This window comes from Rhinolophus sinicus, linkage group LG13, assembly GCF_036562045.2.
Source record: "Rhinolophus sinicus isolate RSC01 linkage group LG13, ASM3656204v1, whole genome shotgun sequence".
In the NCBI taxonomy this organism is placed as follows: domain Eukaryota; kingdom Metazoa; phylum Chordata; class Mammalia; order Chiroptera; family Rhinolophidae; genus Rhinolophus; species Rhinolophus sinicus.
Window position 1 is genome coordinate 30,038,327 of NC_133762.1, and position 16,205 is coordinate 30,054,531.

Sequence of the window (16,205 nt, forward strand, 5' to 3'; positions counted from 1 at the left end):
TGGGCTGATCTCTCTGCCTCCATAAGATCTAACTAGTCAACCTCCTTTTACTGGTTTCTGTAGCACAAAATCTCTCTCTCTTACGCATATCACAGAGATTTGTGTAATTCACGAGGTCCAGAAATCGCAAGCTCCAAGATGGAAGGAAGGAAATAGTTCTTTTATCCCTAGCACCCAGCACAGAGGTGGGTGCTGGGTGGGTGTTCAATAAATAAACATCTGTTGACTACATAATGTACTGCATGCAGATGGAAACAGAGCAACTCTTGGTACATTCCAGAGCCCCAGTCCCCTTTCCCACATCAATGATTTAATCGAATCCCTTATTTTTCAGAAAAGGACATTAAGGTCAATGTGGCCTAAGGTTTAGGCTCCTGACTTCAAGTTCAGATGAGAAAAGGGTTCCTAATTAATTGTAGGCAAAATCCCCAAATTGTGATCATCAGGTTTAAATTTATGCAGACTTTATTCTGGTTACTATGCCGGTGTGTTGCATGTGTTCTTCCTAGCTGCAATGTGAATTTTTTAATCCCTTCTCCTATGATTGGGAACAGGATTGCATCAGTTGAGGATGCTGGTTGCCATAACAATAGAAGTTTCTTTATGCACATCAATACACACACCATCCGCTCATTTTTCTCTCATCTCTAGCCAGACTGTGCTTGTTCTGGATTCCCAAGGGTTTATTTTAGGTATTCAGAAGATTAAAAGAAAGTGGTGAAACTTACACAAACACATGGCTTCTCAATAACATACATCTTTGAGATGGTGATTAAGACAAACAAGCAGAATCTGAGCTGGGGGACCCAGGAATGAACAATTAACACCGATTTGAGTTGCTGAGACATTTTTCTGCTCATTATCAGTATGTTGGTGTTCTTCATTCCTTTGGTGGGCTTGCTTGCTTGAACACCTTCAGGGATGGAGAGCCCCGCCTCCCCCCCCCCCCAAGTTGATGAGATCTGGGGAAGGTTCTGCCTCTTATATAGCCAGTTTGCTCTGCTGGTCCAGTGTACCCTTGGGAGCAAGTAAACAGATCCATTCCTTTCCTCAACTCACAGCCCCCATCTACAAGTTAATAGTCCCCAGTGTCTTCTCCAAGTTAGCCCCCTGCTCAAGAACAGACCCCAATGTTGAAATGTTGATGAATAGAAGCACTGAGAAAGCTATTGTTTGTAAGCAGCCCACACTTTTCTGTTCCTGTAGATTTTAATTTACCATTGGGGCAGTCCATGTATTTTAAGAAAATCATCAGGATATGTATGCCCTTGATGTAAATGTGGAAACACTTCTGGTTCCAGTAACTGCAAACTTTGGTAATAGGGAGCCCTTTCTTCTAACACAAACACCCCGAAATCCTGGATAAAGTATTACAAGGAAGCAAGCAAGCCAGCCAAGGAAGGAAGGAAAGTAAACTTGCAAGAAGAGGAAATCAGCACGAATCAGAAACAGAGGGAAATAGCAAGGAGGGGATGGCCTGAAGTCTCCCTTGTCCTGGAGGTAGTTATTGGAGAAACGAGCTGCTAGGGACTTGGGTTTCATCATGCACATAATGACAGGAGATGGGATCTTGGGTCCACGTGATACTGAGTTGGATCCGAACCCTCTACACCCCGACTATAAACTTGTGGGCCCCATGGTGGGAAAGGCAGAGGAGGCCCAAGTTTCCACCAAATACAGTTCGCTTCGGGTCCTGCTTTCCTCTCAGTATGGGTGTATGTTACCCAGCACATCACAGACTGACAAAAATTTATATTTGGCTTTGGGCATTGAAACTTATATTTGTAGCCACTAGAAAAATTTGTCTCATTGAGGGCCAGAACCTGCAGCTATTTCCCTTACCCCAAACCTGCTCAATATCTGAACCATGTTCTCAACCTACTGTTAGGATTCATGTTTTATGCTGCTGAGGCACCCAATGAAAAAATCAGTTGATCCAACTGTATTCGTTTTCTATTGCTGCTGAATACACATTATCACAAGGTTACCGGCTTCAAACAACACAAATTTATTCTCTTGTACTTCTGGACATCGTAAGTCCAAAATGGCTTTAACTGGGTCTTCAAGGTGTCAGCAGAGATGCATTCCTTTCTGGAGGCTTTAGAATTTGTCTTTCATTTCTAGACGCTGTCCACCTTCTTTGTCTTGTGGCCCCTTTCTCCATCATCAAAGCAGGCACTAAAGTGTTTTTTTTCACACCACATCATCTGATTTTTGCCTTTTTTTTTTTTTAAGGACCCTTGTGAATACATCAGGATCACCCAAGTAATCCAGGATAATCTCCCTATTTTGAGGTCAGCTGATCAGTGAACTTAATTCCATCTGCAAACTTAATCCCCTCTTGCCATATAAAATAACACTCCCAGGTTCCAGGAATTAGGAAGTGGACATCTTTGGGGAGCCATTATTTTGCCTACCACATAAAGTTAACAGTAAAGTGGGTCAAGTAACTGATCATCTTATAAAGTGCCAGCAGTCATCTTCATAGGGTCGCTGTGACGTGTATTATTCTTATGGCCATGGCAGAGGTGCTTAAGAACAAATCCAACTGTGTAAGTGCTTCTTAAGCCTTTAGGTAGTTGTTTCTTGTAGCTGCAGTAACACATCACCACAAATTTGGTGGCTTAAAATAATATAAATTTATCTACCAGTTCTGGAGATCAGAAAGCCATACTGGGTCTCACTGGGCCAAGATCAAGGTGTGGGCAGTATTGTGTTCCTGCCAAAGGCTATGGAGAACTGTTTTCTTGCCTGGTGGCCCCTTCCATCTTCCAAACTCTCTGTGCTTCCGTTTTTACCTTTTTCTGACTTTAGACCTTGCAACCTCTTTATTTATAAGGACCCTTGTGATTACACCAGAATAATCTCATTTCCAGACATAAATTTAATCACCTCTGCAAAGTTCCCTTTCACCATGTAAGGTAACATTCACAGGTTTCAGGGATTAGAAGGCAGACATCTTTGGGAGAGGGGAGGACAATATCTAGCCTAACCAAATGTCACGCTTGTTAAAATTCCATGGTCAAAATCAAAGGACAGGAAGTACTCTGCTCATCAAGGGGAAATAGGGCTATGTAGGAAAAAAACACGCATGTGGAAATATATGTAACTATGTATATACAGTGTAACATTTCTGACAATAATCTAATCTACCACACATCCAGCGAGGCCTTTAGTATTTCCTGAAAGTGACTTTGGACCCCGGTGTTTTAAGGTGCTATCCTCGGATGGCTTCCTGAAAACATCTCTGAGCATTGATCGTCTTACTACAATCACAGCCACAGATACCTGGACTTGAGTTACTGCTAGGTCTGCAGGGCAACGTCATCTACAGCAAAGGTGGATGAAAGCTGTCATTTAAGATCTCATTTGCTCATTCCAATTATAATGCTGTTATCTACTCTAGAATCACACTGAAATGTAGGTTCTGAATTTCCTTCTTCCTCTATTATCCAGAGCAAGACGACACATGTTTTAAACCCTCTGAAGGTGCAGCAGACGTTCTGCAGAGGTATTGTTTCCACACCCTTATGCCAGAACTGGCCCCGAATTCAGCTGAGGAAGGATCTAGTAGGACAGGTAGGTCTTGGTCTCTGCTCTGAGTACGTTAGAGCAAACTGGGAGTGTTATGTCTACTGGTGGGCCCCACTTCCTAAGAGGGATAATCACAAATCAGAGTACAGGATACCTCCCGGGCCAAGACTGGGGTTGCTAAACACCATTCCCAAATAAAGATAATCAGGGCTCCTTAGAGAAATGGCTAATTCCAGATATGAAACTAAAAAGATGAACCTGGAAATCTTACCATATCAGAAAGCAAGGAAGCTGCTAAAATTAGGGTTGTTTCAAAAGAACTCAGTAGGTAACTTGAGTTGACTGCCACTGACCCAAGATAGAGCATATTCTTCTCATCTATGTAACAATTGCCTCCCAATTCCTTTTGGACGCTGAGCTAGGGGAGTCACTCTCCTGCTTTCAGCTGCAATGGAGTGGAATCTGATGCCATCAAGGCTCTCCCTCAGGCAGCTTTTTCCAAGTTCAAACTGATCGGCTCCTCTGCTCCTAGTACATACAAAGAGCCATGACATAATTTAGCCAATGATGCAGGACCACTGAAAAAAAATACGGAAGGCATTATAGGACAACTGATGAAATACAAATTACGGGCTGCAGATTAGACAACAGTATTTCAAAGCTAATTTCCTGGTTTTGACAGCTACTAGTAAGAAAATGTCCATTCCTAGGAAATACATTTGGGACAAAACAGCAAGATGTTTTACTTCCAGACGGCTCAGGAAAACACATGTAAATGAAACAAATTGAATGGGGAAAAAGGTAGTTTTTGTACTATGAAGTTTTTCATTTGAAATTTTATCAAAATAATTTACTCAGTCTTTGAGTCTCTTATCCTAATTTCTTGAGTGGTTTTCACTAAGTATCTGAAATAGGCTGTTTTAGAGGATACCCTCTGCATATAAATCTTCATGCTAATATCCTAGAAATGACCTCAAGAACGAGTGTATATATATATATATATACACACACAGATGTTAATGTAATTACGAATAGCTACCTCATTAGTGTAAGTAATACTTAGTATCACTTAAATTTTTTCAGACGAGGTATAATGAAACTATCCGGGGGCCGTGAATCTTTCTAGATTTGCGTATCTAGAAGGATGCATAAGGAATAATCCTGGTTTCCTCCGAGGGATCAAAGGTGGATTCTACTGTTACTTTGACATCTTCTGATTTTTGAACCATGATTCCTTTTAAGTGTGAAAAGTTAATTGCTCAAGTTTAATAAACTATGATACTGGGGGCAATCTGTGGGGTTGCCGTAAGTTAAGCAATTCTAAACAAGCTATTCAGGATCTAGAAGAACAATTATATAACTGTATGAACTAATCCTTTTAACAAATAGAAACAGTGTTAGGGATACAAATATGCATCTTATTCAAGATATGGTTGCTGCCCCAAAAAGCTAAAAAATTAGCATAAATTGGTAATTAACTCGACTAGGTTGCTGAACTAAGAGCTCTAAAATAGTTTCATGGTATGCAACTGAATGCTAAAAGTAATTTTTTTCATTCATGTTGTTACGTAAGTCAAAGGATTACTGACTTGAAAATAGTTGCTACTGAAAAAAGACATTTACATCCATTGCATAGTGTACTGGTCGGTGAATTAAAGCAGATCTATGCATTATCATATATTAAGTAAAAACAAGTTGCGGAACACGACTCATGGTATGAACTGCTTATGAAGGGCACAAGCAGCACGACCCGAGAAGCCTGGGCAGACACAGACACAGTGGCTACCTTAGTCAGTGGGCTCCAAGGGAGAGAGACTGTATATTCAAGTATATATTGCTTTTGTAATAAATTAAATCAGAACTTAACTAAACATTCCACTGTCACAGGAGTGACAGTGGATGAAGTCAGAAAACAATGCTTTCTGAATGCAAGGTAAATAAAAAAAATGTGATGGTTCATAAGCATAAATTGCCAAAATTTAGAGTGCTTCAAATCTAAACTAAGGACTTGGGAAAAGATGATTAACTCTTCCTAGTTTATCTGAGAAATAATTGTCATGGAAAATGTTGACACCGTTACAATATAAAAATGTGCAAATTTTATGTGAAAGCAAGATTAATACAATTTAGTATTTTTAATCCTTCACAACAGCTAGCAGGTAGTATTTATGATGGTACTGTTCTAAGTATTTTTCATATATAAACTAACCTTTAATCTTCACAACCCACAAGGGTTTATCCCTACCACTTCATGGATGACACTGAAAACACAAAAAGGGCTAATGATTATGTTGATCCCAAACTCCTGTCCTGAGAAACTGAAAACAAGATCCCTTTTCTCATATTCAAGTCAGGAATGGCAACTCCAATTCAAGACCACTTGCCAAGAATTTGGCACTAAGTGGGAATACACAATAAATTCAAAACAAGCCTTTCCCTCAATAAGCATTTTATTAAGGAGATAAAGCATAAAATAGGTTAACAAAGTGGGAGAATGATGATACCAAAATGAAAGATGGTAACAACACAGGAGGAGCAGACAGGACTTAAAATGGCCCGAGGCACTCTGGTGACAATAAACAGTCAGGTAAAAGGAAGGGGAACCAAGATGTCGCTCACTTCTATTCTGCTATCAGCTTAATACTCCATCTAGTCAGATCAATATATGGCATGTTGGACTGTAGGATTCAACTAACAAATCAGCAAGGAACTAAAGTTTATCAGTCAACTCAGTTCTCACGTGGGCTGCTATAAATAGTGGCTTAGCATATCTAATAAAGTAGGCTCACAGGTATGGAATAAGACTAGATTTCTAGTAAGTTGGTCTTTGCAATTGGAAAACTTTTATGGGTACAGGAACTTACCTAGCCCACTATGAGGGAGCTAACAATGTAGACAAACCTGCCTATTACACTACGTGATGTAACATTAACAAGATGTTGCATAATTTTTAGTGTCAAATTTCACACTGTAACATCCTCTCTCCTCCTTTTAAATGCTTTTCTTTCCCTGAAAACAAGAGAACTTTGGTCAAAGTCAAGTTTCAAATTAACTTGTCTTAAACACCAAATTATGAAAAGCAGTGGAGGCTTGCCACTTCATTAAGTCATTAACTCCTGTTCTTTCAAATAGACAAAATAACGAACTATAATTACAGACACCATTTTCTTCTCTGAGATTTATATTGGGAAAACCCGACTTCCTACAAACATCTAAATTAAAAAGTTATTAAATAAGGTCATGGACGGAGCATCAACCTTTTGGGGAACTATCATCCTAAGATTAGGTTCTAAGATTTTATAACAAAAGCCCAGGAATTTCTCAAAAACACGTCTTTTTACTCATTAAGTACTCCCAGTTACGCAGACTTTGACACCTAGATCTTTGACTCAGTTTTTTCACAGCCTTATTTTATTGGTATGCCTTCTGGATTAAATGAACCCACACACCAGCTGTATATTACGCTTTCTAGCCCTAACTATGGAACTATGAGCAGTATACCACCATGCCCTAGCACAACCCGGTATCCTTCACACCTTACACAGTGAGAGCTCCTAGAAGATACAGATTAATGAGTACTTATTTTGAATGAAATTCAAGTATCTCAACAAAGGTATAAGGTTGCAATTTCAATTAGGCTTATGGATGTATAGACTAATTGGTAACCCAGTAACTCCCACAAATTTGCAGTGTTACAATTTGGTCTCCACAGTATTCATTATACTTCATGTTCTTGGTAAAGTACAAAAAACTTAGGGCTTACCCATTTAATTGTTTTTCAAACCATCCCCATGTAAAACTCATAAGGATGATCTAAGCAATTGTCACATAACCCTAACTGCAAAGGGGACTGACTGTTGCGTGAAATTTTACTTTAACCAGCAACTGATTATACCAAGTGATGTTAAAAGTACCTGTTAAATATCACCTTCTAATAGAAAATGCAGTATTTGCTTCTGTACTTTGAACAAAACTATGCTAACTTGCTAATCAAAGAAAGCCTACTTCCATTTTTATATGACAAACATTAACGACCGTGGACTTGAACTCTTAACAAAACACTAATTATATTGACCACTTCCGGAAGGTGGGATTACCAAGTATTAGTTGTTATTTCTTGAAGAGTTCAAATACAAGTTTGAAAAGTTTCATTATTTAAAATCTATTAATTTAGGCAAAATTGTACATAACAAATTGACTACAAAATATCTTTTATTTTTAACTTAACTTGTCAAAGGGGAACATACAATGACTTTGGCAAATTTGATTCACAGCACAAAATAGTTATCCAAATTGAATAATTTATTGCTGGTCTGAGGCTTGCCTTGTTTTATACTTAAGTAGAATTTACATTGTTTTGACAAACAGCAGATATCAACATTTAAAGGAATAGTGACCTATTCAATAAGGCAATCATTTTGGTAGCAAACTTTTATTGAAATCTTACATAACTCAAGCTTTATAAAAAGCAAACATAATTGAAAAATGGGTTCTCCCTCTAATGCCTTATGTATCCAAAGCTTGAAAGTTAATTTAAAAGCAAACAAAACAAAATCCCTGCAGCAGATCCTGCTGAAATACTTAAAAAAAATCTAAGTGAGCTTAATCTTTACAAAAGTTATTTTAGCTCAAAAGCTATAAAATCAAAGTTATCTTAATTCTACAAAGAAGGGAGAAGGTCTTCATGCCACCATTTCTTTAGAACCTCATCTTTTTCATCAAATTTGGCCAAATTTCTGTGCCCTTGTTTTCAGGAGATTCCTCTTGCGGAAGAGGCCAAGTACAAATATGGAAGAGTAACTGCCTAAGCAAGTAGGAAAGTGTTCCGTAATAGTGTGCAAAGAACGTAGAGTTCTGGGTTAATCTCTGGAACTCGATCTGGACCGTGACCTTGACTTTGAATGGGATCTAGAACGGGATCTTGAAGCTCTTTTTGGTGGAGGGGACACAGAATGAGCCTTTGAGGGTGGAGCAGGTAGGGGAGAATTGGAACGAGACTGGCTCCTTGATCTAGACTTTGACTTTATATCACCTTTTCCATTTTCTTTGGGGGAACGAGATCGAGAACGAGACCTGCTTTGAGATTTCTCATACTCATCCTTAGACCTGCTTCGAGAGCGCGAACGGGAGCCCCGGTCAGACTTGGGCTTAGATTTGCTCTTGGATCTAGATTTCCTGCCTTTTGACCGAGAACGTGATCGATCTTTGCTCCGAGACCTAGATCTGAACAAGAAAAGCCAGATTTTTTTTTCAATACCTTGCCAGAACATACAAGTACTACACAAACAAGTACAGTGACATTCAGAAAAAGACCCAACGTTATTTACCGGGAACGACTTTTTGAGATACTTCGAGATCTACTGCGGCTGCTCCTGCGACTCCTACTTCGTGACCTTCTTCTAGACCGTGACCTGTAAGAATCATGATAAAATCTTACATCTCAACACGAATGCTTGTGTCACGACAAACAATAGACAAACCAACAAAATATGCAATTGCTTACTACAAATTAAATCCACTGTCAAAACATCTGGAAAAGAACCCAATGATGCATAAGAAGAAACTATGAACTGACCTAATTTTAAGTATCAACCGAAATACTACTGTTTGAATTTTCCTTTGTTCTTGGCAAATATTTTCTCCCTCTCCCTATCTTCTTTTACCTTGATCTGCTTCCAGAGTAAGACCGTCTATGGCTCGTTCGTGCTTTATCTTCAATGAGCCTAATGTTTCTGCCATTTATTTCCGTACCATCCAGTTTATCCAAAGCACGCTTCATGTCAGAGTAGGAGCGAAACTCAATTACGCCTTCATTTGTGCGTTCTTTGTGAGCATCCGCATAGGTGACTTCACCTGCTTGTCTCATGAAATCCTACAAGAGCAACAAGACAGGTCACACCCAAGTCTAAAGAAAAAGATCTACATACTGTACTTGACACAGAAATAAAACAAGAGCTTATCTTTTAAACATTAGTATCATTTTTACTTTGAATTACAGCACATACCTTTAAATCTTGCCAACTGCAACGACTAGAAAGATTTTCTACAATAAGCCTGAATTCTGTACGAACAGGTGGTCCATATTTGTCTCTGCCAGATGTTCTCCGACTGCTGTACCCACCTCCACTACCTTTATCACATGAAGGGAACAATCAGATGCATTGCAATGATAGGGATGCATAATGTTTTTGAAAGTTAGTACAAACATATCAACTTTTATTTACTGGAGTAGGACTTTGCTATTATATTGCTAAACCTCTGATACAACTGTGATTTGCCACAAATTAAATTAAGGGCAAGCCAAATAGACTAAATCCAACTAAACTTCTCCTACAATCTGTTAGAAAGTGACTGCTCCTTTATTCAATTTACCTCGCTAAGTTTTATTTTACAGAACATTGTAAAATATAAAACTTAACTGATTACATGCATTTCTACATTTTACAAAAATGTTTACTAGTTACACTAAGTACTTACATCACAGTGTGAGGTTTTTGGTGGTGGTTTGGCCACAAAACACGCAAGGTAACAGTCACCTAGTTCAGATTAACCAGTTTTGTCTAACCCTTGGAATCCTCACCATCACCCTGCGTCTAATGGCAAAAGGCTGCTGTCGTCATGGCTTCCGGTAAGGTCAGCCAAAGGGTCATAGGGCAAGGGTCACACAATGTATGGAAAAGCCAAGGCCAATCAGGAAAGGCAGTCATCTTAGCCTCAGTGGACACAGCCTCAGCCCCATTGGTCACTTTCAAATTGAAACATCAAGGACTTGTTAAAAAGTTTGAATTCAACATGCAACAATTTCAACATCAAACATTTAACATAACCAAAAATCCCCCCACCTCCTCCCAATAACATGCCCCCCACTAGTTCAAATACAGCATAAAGCTTATTGAGATGCACTCGTGGTATATACCACATTACTTGAAAATAGTATTTTCTTTGGCCCCCGCCAATTTTAATAACTCTAAGACCTGAACTTAAAACTCCTCCCCTTTCCCCATCCCCACCCCACCTCCACCCCAGCCTATCCCCAAATTTCTACGCTAAGACATTCACATTTCTAGCTAATGCACTGACAGGTAAGCAAGGGGGATACAACAAATACAGCCATCCCTCACTTCCTCCATGGGCAGAGCCCACGACAGTGCTGACAGGGGCAAAGCACAAGCCACCCCACCCCCCCAACTTAGCAAACCCCCACCCCCCAAACCCCGCGCTCCGGCGTCCCCTGGTTGCACCGGGCAGGCGTGAAGGGAGCGGGGCTCCGGGACACCCCAATTAAACGACATCGCCCACCGCGCCTGCCCGGGCTGGGAGGCCCCACCCCGCCCCCTCTAGGCCTGCGCCTTCCCACCCCACCCCATCCCAAGGACGCGGAGCGCGCGGGGGTGGGACTCACTGCGGCTTCCGTAACTGTAGCCGTCACGATCGCGGCGCGGGCCCCGGGCGTGCTCCACAATCACGCGCTCGCCGCAGAGGTCCTTGCCGTTCAGCTCGTAAACGGCGTCGTCGGCGTCGCGGGAGTCCTCGAACTCCACGAAGCCGTACCTGGAAGGCGGTGCGAAGGCCGGGGACAGGCGGGGCGTCGTTAGGCCGGGGACGCGCACGCACCCGCGGCCACCGCCCCCCGCGCGCACCCGTGGCCCCGCGCCGCCGCCATCTTGGAGGCCCTGCCACGCGGCGCCGCGGCCTTGGCAGCCTCTTCCGTTTTTAAGTGCCCCGCTGTCCGCAGGCCCGCAGCAGCGAGGGCGGATGCGGCCGCGCAAGTCCGACTCACCCATTTTTGAGGTCTATTTCGAGGAGGCGGCCATAGCCACTGAAAAAGCGCTGGATGTCCTTCTCCCGGACGTGGTAGCTAAGGCGTCCTATGTAGACGCGCGGCATGTCCGTGGCGGGCGGGGGGCCCGAGGGCTGGCTCTCCCAACAGCGGACCGCAAGGCAGAAGACCGGGTGCGGGGTCGGCAAAAACACGAACACGCGCTTCGCACGGCAGCGGCAGCCAAGTCCAGCCACACAATGGTGCGCGCGCGCGCCAGGGTTACGCTATAAGGGCGGGCGGGCGGGGGCGGGGCCCTGCGTATGACGTCACTGCGCAGCACGTACCCTCCCGCGCTGGAGCCTTGGGCTCAAGGGTGACTTGACTGTCCGCCGCCCGCCGGGTTTCGAGGATGTGCGGTTCTACTCGCTCACAGGATTTTCTCGACCCATCTTTGTAAGCGTAGTATTCCGTCGTGCAGACGAGGACTTGTCTTCTAATTTGCACCTCCTAAAAATCTGTTCCTCTGCGTTATTTCTCCCAAGACTGGCGTTAGGGAGGCCGGCTAGAGAATCCCCGTCTTTCATTGGTTCTCGAGGTTGTCATAATAGACCTCCGTAGTCTCTGATTGGTCCCCTAAAATGAGGCTGCGTATTTGCTCCACGGATCAGTTCCCGCTCTCCTGGGTGGAGAATGCGCTCTCTGACACAGTTGATTTAGCCCATTTCACAGAATCCGAGGTTGGTCACCGAGGTCGTGGTGACCTGGCCGGGATCGCGTCACAAGCTCACAGCCCTGTTGGCTTCTGTCGTCTCGTTCACACCCATCCTCAGCCTTCACCACTTCCCTGCACGTCTTCCTCTCCCTTTGTGGGTCTTTTCTTGGAGCAGTGGCAGCTGGAGTCACCTGTAGATTGCTTTGTACGTGGCAATCCCACAGTTGCCGTAGGTGTTCACAAAGGGAGCAAGGCCAAGGCCTCTGGCCCAGGAAAGTTGAGCAAGACCTGGCAGCCCTCCTGCAGAGGTGTGTGCACTCTTTTTCTCCCCCATATGGAGAGTCTGTTGCCAGCACGCCATCCCTTCCTCCACTGGTTTGGAAGGCACCTTATTTATGTGGTAGAAATATATGTTTTTGAGCTTATCACTAGAGATGCTATTTAAAGCTGGAGAACTAGATGAAAATCTCAACAGAGTCAGTATAAGTGGAGAGCAGGAGACCCTGGAATACTCTGAAAGTGCAGGAGAGGAGACCAAAGAGGTGGGGAAAAAACCTAAGAAAAAAGGGTACCACTGAGATAATACCGGCTGTTTAGGTATTTCCGTATATTCCAGCTCTTCTTGAGCAGTGCAATCTTGGTATTCTTCAGCTTCTGGTTGAAGGGGGAGTGAATTCCCCTGGGGACATTTAGAAAAGTCTGGAGGCAATTTGGTTGTCATGACTGAGCTAGGGTGAGTGTTAATACTGACATCTAGTAGTAGAGGCTATACTCTCTTGTTTAAAATTAAAATACATAGGTATATCTTTAAAAAATTCATGGAATATAGTAATTAGGGAAAGGGGAATTCAATGTGATAACATTTTTTTCACTGATCAAATTGTTAATACTTTAAAATTTGTTAAAATTCATTATTGACTAGAGGAGAACCAGAAAATGGCACTCATAGTGTTGGTGGGACTGAACATTCTTTGGGGGTAAAGGGGTAGCACTTATTAAAAAATGCATATGCGTATACACAGTGAGGTGTTGCCGCCTCCCTTTTTGCAGTTCATTTACCCAAAGGGAAAGATGCAACTGATATTGTCCTGTCCTCCGCTTCCTCTCACCTCTCTTTCCCCAGAGCATAGTGGCTCCTCTTAAAAAACCCCAATAGCACTGGCTACAGAAGAGGAAACAGTCTCAAATACCATCACTGAACGGAGTGTGGGGCCATCAGCATTTTGTGGAGTCTCGCTGATGATCTAACTCACCTTTGTTGATATTTTGGAAGAACAACGCAAAGGAGAAATGTACAGCCTGAGAGCACATTTCCTTGGACACCTACAGTTATGGCAGATAAAGATCACTCCACTGCTCATTCTAAAATTGGGGCGGTAACTGCAGGAGTCGATTTATCAACAAGAAAGGGAGGGTCGCCTCATCCTGATCCAGAAGAGAGTTAATAACTTTGAATCCATAATTACCCAGATTGTAAAAGACAGTGTAGAGCGTACAACTGTGGTTTTCAATTCAATGGATATTCTTACATAAGTTAGCTGGAAACCAAAAGAATTTCCCCAAGCACCATGTGATTCAAAGTGGGTGTAAACTGGATTCTGATAGGTTTTTCTCTCTTACATCTGAAAAATGTACATTCCAGAACTTGTCTCATCTTGAATGGATTTTGGAAGAACATGGTTTCTGCTGAAAGTCACCTTATCACTCTTCTAACCACTCATGTTATTTTTCCCAGCTTCATTGAGATATTATTAACACACAACATCTGTAAGTTGTACAGTGTGATGATACGATACAATGTGTTACAAAATAATTACAGTAAGGTTTAGTTACTACCTCCATCACCTCACATAATAACCATTTGTGTGTGTGTGTGTGTGTGTGTGTGTGTGCGCTAATACAATTTAAGACTCTCCTAACAACTTTCAGGTACCTAATACAGTATTGTTAATTACATTCACCATGCTGTGAACTTACTCATTTCATAACTGAACTTACTCATAAGTGGAAGTCTGTATCCGTTGACCAACATTTCCCAATTTCCCTCACCCCTGAATTTCTGATAACTACCCATTCTACTCTCTATTTCTATGAGTTTGGTATTTTAGATTCCACGTATAAGTAAGAACACACAGCATTTGTCTTTTCTATCTGACTTATTTCACTTAGCATAATGCCCTCAAGATCCATCCACGCTGCGTTAAAGGACAGGATTTCCTTTTTTATGGCTGAGTAATATTCCCTTGTATGTACACACCCCGTTTAAAAAAAAATCCATTCATCCATTGATGGACACTTAGGTTGTTTCCATGTCTTAACTATTGTGAATGATCCTACAATGAACATTGGAGTGTGGCTATTTTTTTCGAGGCAGCGATTTCATTTCCTTCAGATATATACCCAGAAGTGGGATTGCTGGATCGTAGGTAGTTCTATTTTTAATTTCTTGAGGAATCTCCATACTGTTTTCCATAGTGGCTGCACCAATTTACATTCCCACCAACAGTTCCCTTTTCTCCACAGCCTCACCAACACTTCTCATATCTTGTCTTTTTGATAATAGCCATTCTAACAGGTGTGAGGTGATATTGTAACCACTGATTATAAAATAGCATTCTCCCTGCACGCTATGATCTTACCCTGTTTTATTTTTCTTTATGGAATGTTCATCACCTGACATACTTGTTTACTGTCCCCCCCCCCCCCCCAGAACCTAAGCTTCATTAAAGCAGGGATGTTGTCTGGCTTTTCTTCACCTTTACATCCTCAGCACTTAGGAAAGTGCCAGGCACACAGTAAAAGCTCAGTGAAAGCTGCACCTTTCTGGTAATTGTTCAGAGCCTATTAAGGGAGGATCTCCATTCGACAGGTATCTGTGCTGAAGGGCTGTGTGCTGGTAGGATGGAATCTTCCACCTCCTGGTTCATGCCCACCCACACCTGCTGCCCCCCCACACCCTCAGACGGCTCAGAGAGGTGCAGCAATGCTCCCTGCAGATCCCACATTTCTCCACCAAAGCTTATCTCTCATCTGTGGGAGTGTAAATTGGTAGTCACTTTGGAAAAGGGAAGAACTGTCTGCTAAATTTGTCTATTAAAGATGGAAACTGCTAGTGTCAACCCCATGACCTAGCAATTCCACACCTAACAGAAATGCGTACATACACTGTCCATAAGGAATGTACTAGAAATTCCTAGCAGCATTATGTGTAGTAGCCCCCAAACTGGAAACCACTCAGATGCATATCCACAGGAGAATGGGCAAATTGACTGGTTTATTCACACCACACACTACTACACAGCAATGAGAAAACCATAAAGATCTGCAGCAAAATCAGTGGCTCTCACAAATGTAATTGTCTAAGCAAGACACAAAGGAGTCCCTATCGTATGATTGCATGTATGCAAAACTGAAAAACAAAACTAATCTATGGTGTGAGAAGTGGGGGGGGGGAGGGGGGAGTGACTAGAAAGGGGGCTTATGGGGTTCTGGTCATATTTTGTTTCTTCAGCTGTGCTGGTTGCACAGGTGTGTCCTGTCTGTGAAAATTCATTGAGCTGCACATTTATAATTTATGCACTTCTCTCTATGTATGTTGTACTTTGATGGAAAAAAGTTTTAAAAAGGATAATTTTCAAAATATTACCTGATCATGAGCCCTCTGGGTTGTGCTGGGGACTAAAGCTCTACTGAGGACTTCATTCATAGTCTTTGCCCGTGAATGTTAATTTGTCGGAATCAATTGTTTATGGTTTTTGTTTGTTTGTTTGTTTCCCAATTAGGTTTCGTCCGCTGAGAATTGCTTCTTGGTGCGGAAGATGTCGCTTTGTCGCCACCTGGTGGCTATCACTGTGATTACAGTGATAGATACATGCTGTCGGCTTCCTTATTCATGCGTCAGTGAAACTCAGAGGTAGAAGATCTTTGAATGTCCCGGAATCCAAATCTTCGAATTGCCAAACCTTCTTCACCCAGAGGTTTTCTGGCCCTTACCTGAACACCTCTCCTGATGGAGAGTTCTCTGCCTTACCAGGCAGCCACGTCTATTCTTGGACATGTCTCACTGTGAGTAAATTCTTTATAGAAAGTACAAAATTACTACCTTGAATTGTCTACCAACTGTTCCTGGTAGTGCCCCTTAAGCTGTTCAATTAACTATATCCGTTTCCCACAAATGGGTCTTTCAGATGTTTGAGG

At 42.2% G+C, this 16,205-nt stretch overlaps 1 protein-coding gene across 1 annotated transcript; it reads right to left on the bottom strand.

The window, feature by feature from the left end:
* Positions 1-7,728: 7,728 nt before the first annotated feature.
* On the bottom strand, positions 7,729-11,561 carry SRSF6 (serine and arginine rich splicing factor 6). Its single transcript, XM_074317275.1, has 6 exons — positions 11,315-11,561; positions 10,937-11,085; positions 9,540-9,664; positions 9,198-9,406; positions 8,862-8,945; positions 7,729-8,757 (listed from the first exon to the last, which is right to left on the bottom strand). Exons 1-6 carry the CDS (start codon positions 11,419-11,421, stop codon positions 8,394-8,396), a joined length of 1,038 nt encoding a protein of 345 aa, XP_074173376.1. The 5' UTR covers positions 11,422-11,561; the 3' UTR covers positions 7,729-8,393.
* Between the last annotated feature and the right edge of the window lie 4,644 nt (positions 11,562-16,205).

Bases quoted from the DNA above. Each gene is read 5' to 3' on its own strand.
- SRSF6 (XM_074317275.1), bottom strand. From the start codon at position 11,421: ATGCCGCGCGTCTACATAGGACGCCTTAGCTACCACGTCCGGGAGAAG. The intron at 9,665-10,936 runs GTGAGTCCCACC...CATGTGATAAAG, and splicing joins CTACAGTTACGGAAGCCGCA to GTAGTGGAGGTGGGTACAGC. The intron at 8,758-8,861 runs GTAAATAACGTT...TTTCTTGTTCAG, and splicing joins ATCTCAAAAAGTCGTTCCCG to ATCTAGGTCTCGGAGCAAAG.